Source organism: Phaethon aethereus, assembly GCF_964289735.1.
Source record: "Phaethon aethereus genome assembly, chromosome: 18".
NCBI lineage: Eukaryota > Metazoa > Chordata > Aves > Phaethontiformes > Phaethontidae > Phaethon > Phaethon aethereus.
In genome coordinates this window covers 9,247,596-9,266,149 of record NC_138594.1, presented here as the reverse complement: position 1 = coordinate 9,266,149, position 18,554 = coordinate 9,247,596, and the positions used below count along the sequence as shown (strand labels likewise).

General features: G+C 38.3%; 1 protein-coding gene across 1 annotated transcript in view; it reads right to left on the bottom strand.

The window, feature by feature from the left end:
* ANKFN1 (ankyrin repeat and fibronectin type III domain containing 1) overlaps positions 1 to 18,554 on the bottom strand; it is a gene marked incomplete at both ends in the record, with an annotated part of 62,878 nt that overhangs the window by 17,375 nt on the left and 26,949 nt on the right. The window contains 6 exons of the mRNA XM_082008130.1: positions 3,679 to 3,795; positions 4,410 to 4,542; positions 5,709 to 5,808; positions 12,381 to 12,488; positions 16,280 to 16,370; positions 17,843 to 17,940. Coding sequence (XP_081864256.1) covers positions 3,679 to 3,795; positions 4,410 to 4,542; positions 5,709 to 5,808; positions 12,381 to 12,488; positions 16,280 to 16,370; positions 17,843 to 17,940 — 647 coding nt within the window. The remainder of the gene's footprint in view (positions 1 to 3,678; positions 3,796 to 4,409; positions 4,543 to 5,708; positions 5,809 to 12,380; positions 12,489 to 16,279; positions 16,371 to 17,842; positions 17,941 to 18,554) is intronic.

Below are 18,554 nucleotides of genomic sequence, written 5' to 3'. Positions count from 1 at the left end.
AGATGCAAAAACACCCAGGGTTGGTCTAGTGGTGATTCCTTTGGGATCAATGAAGCCCCTCTAATTTGAACTTACTGAAGAGCTAGGTGCTTATCTTAACCTCCCCATAACCAAATGTCAGAGATTATACAAAATTCTTCCTCTATCCCCAAATCGTTCATATTGGACACTTCAAATGTTTTCTGTTAGGGTCATTAACTATAATCTCCATTTTCTGTTCTCTGTTTTAAAATTATTCAGATTATTTTCAGCAACAAAAGCAAGAGGCCCTCATATCTGTGTTGAATGTAAATAATTCTGGAGCTAAACTGTGGGGCGTGTTTGTGAAGGAACACATTGGAATTTGAAAAGATGTGGACCCTTTTCCTTTTACTTCAGATACCAAGAATGTGCTAGACAAAACCGGCAGAAACTAACAAACTACCAGGGCAAAGCTCTCCAGGAAAATATGTGAGGATTAAAGAAAAGTAATTTTAAAAGACTTCACATAAAATACATATTTTGGTCAAAATCCCTTTCCTCACACAGTAAGGCATCTGCTTATAGGTGCAAACAGACTCAATCCAGTGACCAGCCACTGAAGAGATTCCCAGATGTCTTAAAGAAAAATGCCTAACATTTAAAATATGCTCATTACTTTGCGACTTTTCAAGAGATCTACAGTAAGCTGGATAGGGATGGGGCTAGTTTAAAAACAAAAACTTGAATTCACAATGTAGCACACTGTATGTTTAGGGAAGTGCTGTACATTAACTTAATGACATTGTAATTGCATAGGTTATCCTGAATTTATTTATCTGTACTTAGGAAGCAATATTTACTTATAAACTGTATTATTAAATTGTTTAGAAAATCTAAGTGGTCAGCACAGTGACTGCCCTTTATGTGGCATAACTTAGCTATTTTAGTTTTATTCATCCCTCTCCAGGGCATACTGTTGATGTCTATATAGCACCTCCCCTCTTCTTTTTTCAACAGTTCTGCCTCTTGAGGTTAGCCTCCATAACTGGTTAACACTGTGTGTCTTGAGTATACGTTTTGTATTAATCCATCTGTCCACAGGTGGGACAAACAAGTAGATGTTAGCCACCTAGTAGTCATGTTAATCACTGCAACACATGAATGTACCTAGATGAAAACAAATAGTTCTTTACTGTATATTCCGAATGGCATTCCAGCACAGAGAATAGGGGTACCTATGAATACAAATATGTGACTAATTCATATACTAAAAAAGTTTTGTGTCTGCTTAGCTTGGCAACCCATCACTTGTGTTGAGTTTGCTTTAGTTGTCTAGCGGTAAAAACAGGCAAAATTACAGTCCCTGTTGCCTCTGAATCTACTCATCTAGTCCCTTCACAGCTGTGTTGTCACTGATCTTTTCCATTCTGTCCTAAATTCCTGTGGAGTCAGTCTATTAACTGCCTCAATAAAATGTATTCAACCCTATAAACTTTATTGAGATCCTTCCATTGGTGGATCCCATTAGGCCACACACCATTAGAGGCTAGCAGATCGGTGACAATCCCTGTGCTCCTCAGGGGACCAAGCTAACAGAACAAACGTTAAGGACAATAAATTTGCCTGAAATTCAACAGAGCAATATACCACATGGACACATTTGCTGTATCTCTGTGCTTCAAGCTCTGCTCCTAACATTTCTGGTAGCAAATAATAATACAATGTACTAGGAATCTTGGCTATCTTGAAGTGCAGTCTGTGCATACTAGCAGTGCTCTGTTAAAGGCAATCTGCACAGAGGGAATGAAACTGAGCTAACCAAAGGAATACGTGCTACCTAAGCTGAGCTAACTGCACCAAAGGGAACATTCAGCAGATATAGTTAAAACTTACTCTAGTGACAGCTCAAAGGACTGACAAGCAGCTGCTGCTTAACACAGGTGGTCCTCCAATAAAGGTACAGCAGGCTGGCATTCCATGTATTTCGGGATACTTTGGGGAAATCAGTCAAGACAGGTGGTTGCCCAGGAAGGCGACTCTCCTGTACAGCGTGCTTTGCCAAAAGATGTAAAACAAACCCCACATGGATATTCTTAATAATGGCCACAAAGTATCTGGCTCTCACAGCTGCTATAAAACCTAGCTTATTGCATTGACTGGCAATAACAAGAGGGATGGCCGCATGGCTAATACATGAGCCAAGCAATATGAAGATCTTCATTAATTCCATGACTGTACCATAGATTTTTCTGGGAAGCTTTGGTGACTTTGTTCAAACAAAAAGTAGGAGAAAGTGAGGCTTGGATATACTTTTTCTGTAAGAATCATGCACACATCTTTTTGAAAATGTATTTTCCCACAAAAATAAATATTTTATGAAAGTGTTTGCCTTCCAACTAGAGATTTCAGGTTATCATCAAACCCATTCTTCAAAAGCTTTACAATAAATGTCAAAGTGTTCTGCAAGAGAAAGTGTAATTACTATTTGCATAAGAAATAGTGGACTGAGACAGAAGGATTAAGTGGCCTGTTCAGTACTACTCAGGTAGTGTCTGTAGCACAGGCTGGAATGGAACCATCCTGAGAGTCACTGCTATGCCTTAACATGATATGAATAGTGCGTGTGGGGCTGCTGTTCCTACAACTGTGCTGAGGAGTCAGCGCAAGATCTGTGCACCACTTAATCTCTCTTGGTCTCTGTTTTTAAGGGTTTAAATAGGTCTCTGACTGATTCTCTGCATGAAGGTACATTTCACCGTAAACCTTTTGGCAGCTCAATAAAGAACTTAATGAAAGATTCTTTTTTATTTCCCCGCTGACAATCCACAATAGCATAGCCATCGTGTTTGTCAAACAGCGTAGTTCTGCCCTAGAAGCTGTACTTGAGCAGTTTGTAACCAATGGGTGAATCGAGAGTACTATTTTGGCAACTTCAGCAGTCTGCTTGAGTGAGTGAGGTTACTGGGCCCCAAAGCCAGCTCAGGTTGGGTCACTGCTGCACTTGCATGGCTTCTCATAAGGCTTGTCCTCCACTGATTCAGGTGGTTCCTGCTATAATAATTTCTATAATAAGCAACTCAATTGGGTTACAACAATTTAAAGGTATTTCCATTACAGTTCCCACCTCTGATCCCTTTGGGCCAGGTTATAGGGTTTAACATTGCAATGAACTCTTTCCCTTGCTCCTATTCTGGCTAGCAACAAGGGGTTCTTGCTATAGTAATTTCCATAACATGCAACTCAAATAATGGACTGAGTGGGCACAGAAGCTACCAACTGCTGCATGTTCCCATATAGCACAAGGGAGTGCTAAATGTTACCCAGAGTTTAAATGCTTCATTAATATATTTATAATTAATAATGAATAGGCCTTCTAAGAGGCTTTTGAGCAGCAAATATTAGCATTATAACTCTTGAATTCCCTATCTGCAAGTCCATGCACTTATCTGTGGTCATTATTTACTGGTTCATATCTGTTTGTTTCTTCATCTGCCACTATTGTTTCTTTCCTTTCTTTTTCCTACTCTTTACTTTTAATGTAACTCCTTCCTTCCATCTGGCAAGAAAGGCTCAGCAGCTCATTTCATTGTTCATGATAAAGCTGCTCCAAGGAACAGGCCAGTGGGGAGTGGTGAACCATAGGACAGCTGGCAGTACTATCCCTTAGAGATCACAAATTCGCTAAGTTAATAGCTAGAAATATGCAATGCAACCAACCTGTAGCTGTGCTGCTGCTGAAAGCATCTTTTGCCTGGCTTGAAGTGCTGTTGATGAGGACACAGATACAGACATATTCTGCCTTAGCCATCTGATATCATCCCACATGCAAGACAACTGCAAAAATATTCAATCAGTTCAATCAGTTTTTGTTCTCAGCATTTACAAAAGCAGAAATGAAATTAAAAGCATTTTGGACTTGGAAAAATTCAGCAGATATTGCTCATTTTGAGTTTCTGTGGATGGCAATGAGTTGCCTAGATAAACGTGAAACAGATATTGGATCAGACACAGAAGTTGTTCTGTAACTGTCATGCACCTATTTCCGTTGCTTTTTGGACTACTGCAAAATTGATTTACTGTTCTTTGGGGTATAAAAAATAGTGTGAAGATATCTTGAATGATGGCACGACCATAATATCAACTTGAAAACTTCTAGTTATTTCTTTAGGCTCTTCCTCTAAATGTTCATAAAACCTTTATGTACCCAAGTAGCAATCACTTATGTAGGATCATACATTTGAGTTAATTGTGCCACTGTCAGCAACCCAGTCAGAATTTACCCCATAGAAATGGTTTGTGAAAATTGCATTTTAACATGAGTGAAGGGTAAAGCACTTAATCATTTCGCTTTTTAATGTGATTTCATATATTCAGAATGATGAGCTAAGGCCTATACATTGCTAGCAACGAATCTGTAGACGCAGTGTATGAAGTTAGGCTCCCATTACCTTTGTGAACCACAGGAAATCCTGCATAACTGAACTACTGTGAGAGTCATCAATTTCCACGATTGGGATTTGATCTTCATTGGTTACTAATAAATTGTCTTTGTAAAAAAATATAACAGATAAGTAGAGTCCCCTAAAGAAAGAAGGAAACATTGTCAAACACCTTTCATGTCTATCCACATCCATGCCAAATTTTAGTCAAAGAATCATAGATGGTAAGTTCTGAGGAGACAAATCAAATCATCTGATCTTAACTTCTGTGTTATATAGATACAGTTTCAGCCAGTGAATTCTGAAAAATATTTGGGAGCTTATCACCTTCGATGATGTGAGACTACAGGAATCTAAGAAGTTCTGAATCTGTGCAAGCCACTGACATTAGTTTTTGTAAGAATTTTGTCAGAGTAAATAGTACACAATAGAGGCTTTATGCCCTTTAGAAATCAGAAATTTTACTAAAATCTTTTGTCATTAATGGGCGTAGTTCTGCCCTCATTTACATTAGAGTAAATCTGAAGTAACTCAATTGAAATTAGGTGGGTTATTATGGATTTACATTAGTGTAATTGAGTGTAATTTGGCCAGCATATCTGCAAAACTGTTTATAGAGATCATTCCTCTCAATATTTACCCTTGCAATTAGTTACATATGTTAAGTAGTTGCCTTAGGGAATTTAAAGACTCTGGAGAGCTCTTCTCAAAGAATTAAACTCTTATCAAAATACAAAGAAGAAAAAGCAAACTAACACTCCTGGCAATGAAAGAAGAAATAATCCAGCATAAGCAACTTCCATTTGCTGAAACAAATTATCAAGGCTGAGGATGGTTTGAGTAACACTGGGTTGCAAACCTAGCTAAAGATGTTAGAGAAGTATAGATATATTCCTTGTTGCCAATGGGCTATTAAAACATGTTATCTGAGCCCTGCATTTTATATTATGAATGAAATAAATACCATAGTTTCATTACTGAGCAGCAACAGAGGCAGTACTTCCAGAGTATCTCAGTAGCTGCACTTTGTGTTGGCAGAGAATATTTCACTGTCTTACAATTCAAGTCCATTTCCAACAGGAACAATGAAAAGATTCTATTGATTTCAGTAGGAATGGGAGCATTATTTTCCTATCAGCTGCATCAATCTTACATGTATGAGATTTCATCAGGTTCATTGTGATTGATTGCTGTTTCATTGGTAGTGGAATCTTCACATATATTTCTAAGGTGCTTTTCACTATTATATAAAAGCAACAACAGCTAGCTAAAGCTCAGAATGTTTGGGAGATAAAATTAATGACAAACCGTTTCAGAGTCTTCACAAACTTGTTCGATGAATGGAAAAGGTGCTTCAGGCTTCTGGAAACTGATTGCTTGCGACCAACATTCTGTAATTTTGAACTTTCTAAAACGGAAAATAAAAAGCAAACCAAACCCAGCACTTAAGTTTCAGTGAGTATCTCATAAAGAATCTTTGTTTTTGAACCACAATACTAAATTTCAGTCAGTGCTGTGTTCCTTTCAAAAGATGACATTTAGAAACATGCTCAAATACAACATTTTGCTTATATTTTCATTATCTTATCTTAGTGATACGTGACAGCAAGCAATTTCTTTACTTGTAGTGAACTCAGACTTAGTAAAAATGCTTTGCTCCTAGGCAAAGTGTAGCTTGAACCAGTACCACATACTCGTAATGTTCAGAATGGGTATGAATTTTGCAAGTGGTCTCAAAAGCCCAAGAAGAGAGTCATCAGTCAACATTTGTAGGTGTTGTAATTCCTCAGTTTCTGTCCATATATAGCTTAAGCTTCTAAAGAACTGAATAATTGGTTCCCTGGCAATCACTAAGATCAGAATAAACCTGAGTAAAAGCTCTAAGGAAGCAACTAGATTGAGCCTCATCTTTCTCTGTATCACATTAAATGCATGTGGCTTTTATTTGGATATTTTTTTTTCCCATCACAACAATTTCCATTCACCTGTATTGCCTCAGAGCTTTCACAGTTAGATTTGCTCTCTGGTAATCTGGAACCCAAGGAAGAGGTGTTTAACTCATTTGTTCACTTCATGTCAAAGCTGAGACCTGCTGTGTGCCTGCAAGGATCTCTGGACTGGCCCTCTCATTAGAATAATTTTATAGATTCAAATATTTGCCCAATGTTCTGAAAAATGTAGTTAAATTTTTATACATTGTATTATTTTTCGCTTTCATGAATTTGACTTAATGTCTTTCCTTCTCTCATGCATGGCCTGAGTTTCCTTGTAAGCCAAAGAAAACTCTTCCAGTGGGAACTGAAACTTGCTCACTCTGCGAAACAGCTGTGTCCACCTGTATACCTGCACACAGATTTTAGAGGGTATGCCAATAGATGGCAGTCGGGAACATGCTGGATTGTATAATGATTTTTGTATTGTCTGTTGTAGTTGTCCACATACATTTTTTAAAAGGAACGGGGGCTTAAAACTGTTTGGGTTTTTTTGCATTGTCTTTTGTGATGTCCCTCCTGTTTAATGCTGTTGCAAGAGAAACAGCAGAAACATTTAATTAAGAAAAAGAATTAATTCTTCAGCTATTTACTGTGATCTGAAAAGAAAGACAAAAAGAAAAATGTAACTGTGAAAGTACATCTCCGTTTTCCAGGATCTGACTGTTTATTTGGATGAAACATGGATACCCATCCAGACTGACACGTGAAACATTTTGAGGGACACCCTTCTCCACTGGGGAGAAAATATGACTCATGAAGAACTATTTGCTGAAAGCTGCTAATCAGTCTGCTTAGGTGTCTTCAGAGTGACATATTTCCCACTCACCTCCAAGGCAAAATAGGAGGTGTCTGTCTGTATCTCCCTAGTGAGTTTGAAGTTTGAACATTTAAAGAACATCTAAATTTGCTCTTGTCAAAACTCCATCTGTGGAAGTGCTTAGCATATTTTAAAATGCTGAATAAATTTGCACCATAATTTGCACATTGAAAACCACAGAAAGAAGACACATTGTTAGCAATAATTACCACTCTGCTGAACAGCAAGTACAAAGAGAACAAGGTTCTATTGGGGTGAAATCATACAATTCAGATATATGAGACTTATTAGATCATCAAGTCCATTGTCTTTCCAGCGCAAACTTGTTCTCTATGGCTTATTCTCCAGTGTGCTGTTCAGTTTAGTTTTAACTTACCCATCCAAATCCATGACTGCTCCTTTGATGCAACTCATTTTTGTTTTCTTGTCCTGTTACAAAAATTAATTTGTTTTTCTATCATATCTCCTCAGATAATTTTTATTTTACTGTGAACGTTTTTCAGTATATCACAGTAATGTAAACCAAATGCTACATGAAAACTCCTGTCTTAACTGTTTCCTTCTTCCAAGGTTAAGACCAATTTAGGAATATAAATTTCATTCTAATTATGCAATTTTAGTTTTTTTCTGTATTAAGGATGGAGGGAATGGAGGAGGAAGTTGCTGAAGGCAAAGCAACATAACTCTGTATAAAACACCCAGAGACTGCAGCATTAAAATAAGAGGGCACATTACAAGTGAAATATATGTTATTGGGCTATTCAGTGGTTTGGGCTTAGTCCACAGCTTTGCAGAAGCCAACAGCAAAAGAAATAAAGTAAAACTAGATGGAGACTGTAAACTCTCCTACATTGCTATTTGCTTTTGTTTTACAGTATAGTGTGTCTAGAAGCCAAAAACCATGGAGCTGAGATTAAGAGAATAATTTGGATCTACAGGAAATGGAACTTCATTATTTAATTAACTAATAAATAACATAGAGTGACTTGTATAGAAAAGCACCAGTAACAACAAAATAAGTTTAAATTAATAAATGATACAGCAATAGAGCTGTGAGCTCTTTTAATAGAAGCTCAGGAGCAAACGAATAGTGGCAGAGATTAGAGAATTCCAGTGATTAGATGTAGATCAGAAGCATTCAAACCTGGATTGAAATAGGCAAGTAACTACAAAGGTATATTTACAACATAAGCAATTTTTCTTTTCTCAGGTGGGATATATAAATGTTTGTTATTTGCAGTTCACTTACTTAAATGCAACAGATACTTAAAAGCAACGTAAGTCAGTTGTGGAAGAGTAAGAACAAAGTTGCATACTCAGGCTGCTAGTATGCATCTGGGGTCTCTACTCTGGAGGAATGTCTGTTATGCCGTGCCATTTCTCTGAGGAGGAGGATCATCTGGAATTCTTTGTCCTATCACTAGACAAGCGGGTGCCTCTCATCAAGTGGGGCAGATGTGAGGTAAATGGAATTACCTCAGTGCAAAATTATCTGAGATCTTAGCCCCACAAATCAGACAGCCTGTGGAACAGCTAAGTATCATTTAGGGTGACCCTGAATAAGGAAGCAAATTAGCACAAGATGAGCTAGATCCCACAGAAATCCTAGTGGAGCGCCTAAAATGGGGTTTAGAGTTTTCACTAACTGTGTAACCTTATGAAAATACAAAAAATAGCTGGAAGCTTCCAGACAAATTCAAACTCAATTTAAAGCTGCACATTTTTAGGAGTGCAGACAACTGTCACTGGGATAATGTGCATGGAGACATAATTCCATGCAGAAGTTAAAGGCATAACTAGTGGCCAGACACCTCAATAGCTTGAGACCATGATAGATCCTGTATTACCTCACCTCAAGGTGGGATGTCTTTCAAAAGAAAATTCTGTATCTATCTCATGAGGAAGCTATTGGCCTGACAGTCATATTACTGGGTGGTATATTTTGGATTACAATGTCAGGCTCAACAGCTTGAAATTGTAACTTCTTAAATTCCCTACCTGAACATCTCAGTCTATGGCTTGGTTCTGAAGCCTGCTTTTGTATATTCCCACAAATAATTATAATCTAAACATTTTAAGTGCTCTGTGGAATCAGAGCTCCTTCTCTTTGTTAAATGCAATAAAACTACATGCTCTGCTTGTTTATCAAATTACAATTAGAATATTTTTATTTCACCTCTGACTTGTCTAGTAAAATACATTTCAACCAAATTTCAGAAAGAAAATATCTGGTAGAGTTTTACTGAAGACTTGGGTTCCTTTCTTAATGAAGCATCACACAATTACTTAATCCACTCAGAACTGCTTATAAAGAATGATCTACAAGAAAAAAATACTTTAAAAATACATTTGAAGTGTTGCCAGGACATACAATTGTAGTAAACTCCATTATGATAGTCTGTAGAATGGTATTATGAAGACAAATGGATGGCTGTTGTTTGTAATCATCAGGGTTTTCCAGAAGATTAAACATATGAAAGCAAAGCTTCCTAAGTAATTCCCTAGGAGATTTCATCATATCACAGAGCAGGTTCAAAAGCAACAGCTGATCTAATTCCAAAAGCTCTTAAACTCACTGTACATTCCAATGTATTCTTCCTGGTATTTTTGTAAGCTTGTTTTCTTCAGCCCCTGAAATGCAAAGCGTAGGGCAAAAGGCAGTGCAAAGCCTGAATGAACAGACCTGGGCAAGAGAGCTTCATGGAATCTGGGAAATTTAACCCTCCCAGATCAGGCTGGAGCACCAGCACAGAGCCTTGCCCTTCTAGCTCCTTTGTATTCTGAGGCTTTTGCCTATGTTATCTAAGTAATTACAGACCTTTTAGATTGATTACCCTCAGTTTTTTCCACCTCCCTTGCACTCCTCCACTCTCCTTCAGCCAGCCTGAGCAGCACAAGTGTGATATCCCTTAGAGGAATCACTTAGTGAAAAGCCAAGATGCCAAGACCCCAGGTTTGAATCCTGTCTCTGTCTTCATCCAGCTTTAATTCATGCAGAGCTTGATTCTGCTCTCATTTATAAACCACAGCAAATCAGTGTTTGAAAGCAGATTCAAGGATACTCTACAAAATGTCCGGCTATTTACTATATTTCTAAAACAAATAAGGAAAACACAGGTTGCAATGTTAACTTAGAATCAAAGAAGAGTGTGGTAAAGATAAGCATGGTAAAGAATGGATAAATACCTGGGCAGGTCCTCAGTTTAGGTATAACAGCATATCCATGCTGACTTCTATCCATGTCAGTTGAATCATGCTAATTTACATTAATTAAGAATTTAGCTCAGGCCTCTATTATATGAAGTGGAAGCCATTATTTGGACTTTTCAGTCATATGCAGTAGCTTATCTCAGATCCTTGATCAAACTCCTCAGATTTCCCTGAGGTTGATAAATACCAGAATCAAATTTCAGAGTCAAAATGATGTAATAATTCTTACTTTTTCTGCAAACACTCTGTCTTCATTCTTTACCAAATTACTGAAACACAAGGGATTGACATCAGTCATATATTTAAGGCAAGTTCCAAAGGCTCTCCTATTATATTACAATCCTGATTTATCCAAAATATACTACTGTGTAATGCTAGCATTACAATTATGAGATTTTTATTTGGTTGGAGGCAAGGGTGTTGCTCAAGCTGACTCCACAGTGTAGTATTGTCACACGTAAACTCCCACATCCTCTTTCATGCACGAAAACATTCTGAGCAAAACAGATTTTCTATATTGTTGTTATTTATTATTTAAGGAAAAGGAGTTAGGAAATCAACAACAGAGTTGTTGTTAATCTCAAAGCTTTGCTTTGAGACTGGGGTTAATTTCTGGAGCAGTGGAATTTTATAAGAACCAGGCACTGGTGTCAGATTCTCAAAAGGAGGGATTTTCTGCATGTTGTTTATAACTGCTTCTGTTCTGGGCTGGTATGTCAGTAAAACAATTTATACTAAGAATATTCTCAGATGTTCCACCACTTACTCCCTGTTGACTAGGAAGGTGGCCTGAAAGACCCGAGATATGCCCTAACTTCAGAAAGGAAAAACTGTACCGTGGAAAAAAGACTTCTTTAATAGCATGAGAAAGCTATCTAAGAGATAGAACACATCGTCTGTATTTTCAGTACCAAGACCACCTGCAAGTGATAATGCTTGTATGAATTTTAATTAGAAAAGCAACATTTTCTTGCAATATCTCCTTTCCCTTTCCAAGCAACATAGCTGAATAGTTTAAGTTGCTATGGTTACAATGGGTTGTGGCAGACTGTGGATCATCGTGATAGTGACATATTTGCACGTAAAGAACAAAGGCCGCATCTGTCCATTTCAGCTAGATGATTTTAGCCCTAAGTATTTCTGTGATTTTAAATCAATTGATGCAGCTTGACATAACAGTTGTACTAGGTGAAGAAAAATGAAAACTTCATGGTAGTTCAACTTTTCAGTTTAAAATAAGTTCCTTTGCAATGAAGCATTATTCCAGTTAGAAGTTTATTTTAAGAAAATAAATAGTACTTTTCAACAACCCGTATAGAACAGGAGATTTTATAGATGCTTTAAAAAGAATGCCAAGCTGTTGCCTTGGCTTTTGAGCTATTAAAGGCACAGTCTGTTTCTCATGAATGAAGAGCAAAGAGCTGGCTGAGATTTGAACTCTCTCCTAGTTTTGATCCATTCTATTTGAAAATGTAGCAATCTCATCTTCCCACTGCATTGTGCAAGTATTTTTCATTATAGATTGGCATCACATCCACTAGAGTACTTAGTGTCTTCCATTTGGAGGCAGCCAAGTCCCCTCTTTTGATCCAAAACAGTTGTTAACTCTCTAAAGCATTTCTTTATATGAAAAAATAAAAGAGAGATCATTGAAACATTTTAGTGGAATCCTGTGTGAAACTGATTCGTAGGAAAAAACAAATCAATAGGTGCGTAAGGTACAGAGGGAGAAAGGGTGTGTCTGTGCTTAGTGTGCATTCTAGCATTCAGATGTTTTCATCCAACTAATTTCAAGGGTTAAGAGCAAGATAGTGCGCTAAAGTGATTCCAGATGGGCCAATATTAATATCTTTCTTTTCCTGATGAATGAGAAGGTATGACCTAGTTAGAAAACTGCTAAAATTACAGGCGCCACAGAGGCTTCAGCTGGTGCCCTACCACATAGATATTTATCCTTACCTCTGCAATTATAATGCTGATGAGCTGCTCGAACCTGCTGAAGGAGACGTTCCAGGGCCTCAGTGTGTCCCCTGTGCCGAGGTTCTCTTCCACTGCAGTCTTTCCAGTCTATTGAACAAAGGAAATAAACAGAAATGAAACACAAAGGAGCAGGAGAAGGTTTTAAAATATTTTCTTGCCTCTGATATTTCTTGGCGTTAGAGCAGTTTTACATCTGAGCATGCAGGAGAAAACGGCAGTTGTTTTTAAGTCTGCTGCTGTTACTTGCACAGTAAGTTTCCTTTGCCTTGTCCCAGCTAGGTAATTAATCATAATGACTATTAACAAAGAGCTCACAATCAGCTCCTAGAAGCTCCTGTAGTGACTGACTAGACAATGGCTATTTCTCTTCAGTAGGTAAATGGCCTCTGTTACTGTAGTGTCAGAGCTGCCTTTACTGTACTGATACTCTCAGATCCCACTACTGCTCCTTGTGCGTTTTGTGGAGACATCAGGGGGCTGAATGACTCTCCTGCAGTTGTATAGGAAACCGATTGCAAAGCGGAGAATGAACATCTTCCTACAGCCAGAGCTAGCTCTGTAGCCAGAGAAACATGCTCTGAGTAAAATCACTTCTGAAAATCTGTTCCCAGCAGAGGCCCAAACAAAAGCTGGCAATTCCTGCCCTAGAGTCTGCGATCTGCTCAGCACTGCACTCGTGAGGCAAGAAGCTGCGGCTTCTGTCCCGCATACCTTCAACATACAAAAGACTTTGTTTTCACTCATTTGCTGCTAGCCACAATCTCAACCTTGATTTTAAAAAACAGACAATCTCATCACAAAGAGGAGGGTGAAACTGTGCGTCTCGGAGAGGAGCTTTTTAATTCCAGATTTGACTATTTTCATACTTCCATTATAATAAGAAAAAAAAGTATTGCACCAGTTTCCTGACTCAAAGTAATGGCTGATCAAGGTATTAAGAGATCTGTCTGCAAGGGAGACATGCTTCCATCTTGCTGGCATAGAGGCCATGTATGTATTCACAGCCACCAACAGTTTGCTCACTCACTAAATATACAGATCTAATTTGTAGTACAAGTTTGGAGTCAAGCATTCCTTCCAATGGGCTTGCTATGCCAGGGATATAAATACATGTTTGCTGCCATTTAGTATAGTAGCTAGAGTAAGCCTCGTGAAAGGGTGGAAACAGAAGACATTGGGCTATCTTGATAGCCTGTGGGCAGTTGTTAACAGCTGCAGAGTTGCTGTCCTGCATGTTGTACGCTACTGCAGAGGTCAAGAGCCAGCTGCATTTATAGCTCTGTGTGGGGAGGCCAGTACTTAGATCGTCTGTGAGCAGCCAAGAGGAACCAACAGAACTCACCAATCTCAAAATGCTTTGGTGTCATCAAACTGGTAGACTTTCAAACAGCCTCATGATTTCTCTAATCCCTGTGTTTTCCAAACTTTCTGAGCCTCCAGATTGCTGACTATCTTAAAAATGACATGGAAATCACACCAGCTGCCCTCATTGTCCACCACTTACGTGCTAATGAATAAGCCTAGAAACGCTACTATCTGATATGATTTCACAGACCAGCTGTACAACAGTGGCCACCACTTTCCAGGATGCTACTGTGTATGTGGGTAAAACAGGAGGACGGTGGCAAGCATTCAGTGTCATACTACATGGGTGCATCCCCAAGAATGTCACTAACCTTTGATGCTCTGGGATTGGAATGGGTCAGGATTAAGACCTGAAGCTTTAATTTCCTTTGCATATTCTTCCGGCTGCTGTTACAGACAACTTTGTAGAGTATTAATGTATTCCCATTTAATTTTCAGCTTAGGGCTGTGTTTTGTTATGCAACACTACTATAATTTCAGGGTGCTGCCTTCTTGCCAAGCAAAACAAATACACTAGTTTTCAAAACCAGTGGTGAAGGCAGTCAGGTGGATAAAGAAGTTCTGCCCCCAGTAACTGCAGTGGTAAATAGCATCTTGTCTCTCAAGCTAAAATTCTGATGTTAGTATTACTTAATGAAAGAATTTACATTTAGGCTCTGATGATCTCACTTGCTGTAGAGGTAAGCATGTGTCACTAAGGATACTTAATGAAAATAACACATTCTTGCCAGCTGTCTACATACAGTGACCTGAGTCTGCCTAATGCTTCTGTGTTTACCAACAAAGAAAACATACACATATAGCCACGAAGAAACATTTCTCTTTGCCATAAACTCACAAAAAAATCACATGATGCTCCTGCTCTCCTACAGGGAAACCCAAAAGACTCCCTTGGCTGCCTTTCAGAGAAACACCCCCACAATGATTGTCCCAGGCACTTCGGTAGTACTCCCATGGATGGTACTGTTCTCCCTGGTGGAAGCAGGGACTTCACTGAGTGCTTAGCAGCTGCACATGACAACATGGCCCTAATGTTAGCGAGTCTGGGACTTTCTGCTACTCTAAAGCCCAGAATTGTTGAGACACTAAACATGGGAAACGAACTTAATTCTCTGCATAATTTCTGTGATGATCCACTGAAATCTGCAGGAGAACTTCTCTTACATCCCAAAGCTTTGGCACTGGCAAGTATTGTCAGGTTTCAGAAAGTTAGTAACAGTGGACGAGAAATAGACAGGGAAGACAATGCAGTACACTCAAAGCAAAAATTCATATCATACAAAGCTACAGTCTTGAATGCCATCTGTCTTGCCAGGAGTGCCCCATTGTTTGGGGCTATTTAGCTGAATAGCTAGCAGCTACTGTAAAAGAGTATGTTTCTCAAATGATAGAAATTTTTGGTTTGTGGGGCCAAACCCTGTGCAGTTATACCTGGGTATAGTTGAGGTAATTCCATGTCACTAAGTTATTCAAAACAACTCCATAGTAGTGAGCTATCTGCATAGCCAAGAGTAGAATTTTGTCCCATGATTGTAGCACATTTTTGTTCTCAAACATAATATTTCTTTAGCCTCGTTCTGGTTTTATTCTGGGGTAAACAAGAGCAAAATTGAAGCAAAATGGGACAATGGTACTACAAGAGCTTCATTTATCCAACTCTCTCCATTACATCTACTGAGAGTAGGTACAGCTTGCTTTATTTTCTCACATTATCATGCAAGGTTATTAAATTGTTATGTTAGCCTAATAAAAGCAAGTGCTAATGCAATAAAATGAAAAGTCCCACTTTACTGCATTAATCAATACAAGGGAAGCTGTAATATGCTGAGCCAGTCTAACACTAACTCTGGGAAATCAACCAACAATACAATGTGGTTATAATAGATTAACAATTACAAATGAAAACTCATAGTCCTAATGGAGTCTGAGAAAAGCTGTCATAGGTTTGAAAAGGAAGAAAGCCTTTTGGGCATGTCTGGAACATTTTAATGCTTATGGGCTAGATCCTGTCAACATGTATGTCCACACTAGAGTATTTTACATACAGGATGCTGTAAGAATGGTCTAGTGATCTTTAATGCTACAAGGCAGAATACAAAATTACATATGATACATGTATGTTTTTATGTTCCAGCAGTTTAGATTCAGGTTTTGATCCATACATGAACTGACAAATGAGGTTCCATATAGCAGAACTCTATTAACAGAAATGAAGGTCAAAATATTTCTCATTTTTCTTAAGTGTTAGTGACTAGATGACAATGTTCTGTCAAAGGACTGGAGAAGAATAAAAGATAAGACAAATAAATATACATATATGATTATTTTGCTTATTTTGGGGGCGTGGAAGGAGTTGAGGCGTATTCATTTATTTATTTATTTCACTCCTAGATGACATGGCAATTAAATCATGAACTCCAGAATATTTGTCATTTTCTGTTCTTTGAAGAGGAAGAAATTCTTACAAAGCAACATCACTAATCAAACTAGGAGGGCAGACAAACTCAACCTACTTGAAGGAGAAGCATATGCAGGAGTAGATTTGCGTGGAGGTCCCCATCCTCTCATGTTGTATGCTGAAACACGGACATAATACCTCTGACCCTGCAAATGGAAACAACTGCAGTCAAAACTGTCACTTGACTCAAAATCTTGGCTGTAATAACTGGAAAGCAAAGACGTTTTCTTCAAAAAACTTAAATAGATTTAAGTGGCATCAGCTGATGCACTATGACAGAGTGGAATATAGTACAAGGAGTTCAGGACAGGTAATCTGCTGAGGGTTAACAGAACACACCAATTCCAACTGATAAACTGCAGTCTCTTCTACCAAAGCAGAACCCCAGGAACTCTTACAATCAGACTTCAGGAATAGGGACTCCCTTTTTTCCTGTTGTATTTAACAGAGTCTCTCTACCAGCACAGCAATGGAAGAAGCTTCGTTTGGCTGCCACTGAAATCAGTCAGACCTTTATCACTGATTTTGACGCATAAATCTAGGCAGATGGAGAGCACTTCTGAAAGTCTACCTTTTCATTTAAGTATGTTACATACTTTGAAGAGTACAGACAAACAGTAAGCACTCTTTTTAACGTGTGCCTATGGAAGTGACTACCCAAGCTTTCTTGATTTTAATTTATGAACAGTTACTCTGTTTTGTTGTTAGAAAATGAAAAACAGAGTAAATGCATATTGTGGCTCAGCTCCCTGGAAGACAGTGTGCTTCAAATGAAAGATTTCTTCAGATAAAAGGCTAGGAAAAAAAAATTTTTTTGTCTATTCTAAAGAGAGAGTTTTATATTGTGGCCATTGCTTACACTTTAAACTTCTCTCATTCTGAGAGCCCATGTTTTGAGGCACTGGCCAGGGGTCACTACTACAGCTTTGTAAGCCTCATCCAGTATGCAGTGAATTCAGTGGAAAGGCTCCAGCTCAGTGGATGCTGGATTGGGCCCCTCTGATGATGTTTCCAGTGGAAATAGTTGTATATTGAGCAAGCTTTATGTTTGTTAAATATTTTGTGAATCAAAATTTGCTTGCACCAATGGTCCTGAGCAGCCTGTAGGAAAAAACTTTCAGACACATGGTGAAAATTATCCTGCTTAAGAATCCGTATGAATATTGACTAGTTTTCTCCATCACTGATCCAGTTCTTATCAGTGTAAAACATTTATACAAAAATAAATAACAAAAATGAAAATGGTTGCCATCAATGTGTGTGTTCCAGAAGTGGAAGAGAAATAACTGTTATTTTAGCTATTGGTCATCAGAGTCAGGACTAGATCTTTCACGAACCTTTGATCTGCACTAAGATTATCCTGTGATCCAGAAACTAGCAGCTTTCATTCCAGATCTCCCCTAAGCATGACAACTTACAAAACAGTTCATGCTGTCTATTCCTTTGTGACTTTTGGATTATGGATACCAGACGTATTATGCTTAATGACTGGAACTTGTTGCTAGAAGAAAGGCACTCTACAGTTATTACCAACAGGCATGGTCAGAAAATATCAGTGTCTTTGTACCACTGGGGCGGCAGGGAGCATCAAGATCGAAAAAAGTCATTTGGCACTTACTGTTCTGAGACTCGTGATGGTGCACCTCAAAGACTGAAGATTATCCATGACTATTTCACCAACCAAAGGAGAAAAGTCTTCTGAAGAGCTCCATTCCACTAGGAGACAAATAGCAGGAAAAAATAAAATCAGATACCAGTCCAAGAAAAGAAATTAAGGTACCTGAATCACTCACAGGTTAACTTTTTTCCTATTTGCCAATTCCATGTGGATACTAAAAGTCATGTTTAACAATAATGTCTAGCAAAACTTCACACAATAATTAAATTATATCTCTCTGTATGAGAGAGAAAAGCAAAATATTGCTTAAAAGCTTTTCAGGAAAGAATGCTTAAAAATACACTGCAATACAAATTACATTCAGTCAACATTTGCTCTAATTTAAACAATTTCTTTTTAAAGAAAGAGAAGCAGTGGAAAAGAGTAGGTAGAGGATTTGGACCTGCTAATGACATTTGTCTTATACATCCAAAACAACAAAAAACACTGTTTTGCAATTGAATCTGCATAGGTAGGCATGAGCAGAGCATCCTTTTGGCTCCACAGGACCACAAAACTCTCATCACCTGGCCTCGGCTAATTTGTATAGAAATATCCTCCTTGGATGAGATCCAGCACTCACCAGAGCCTCTTCATTGGTTTCAGTGGATTCTGGCTCTCTTGTCCAAGCCTGATTCTGCTGCGGTCACTGAAATTACAGAGCTCCACAAGG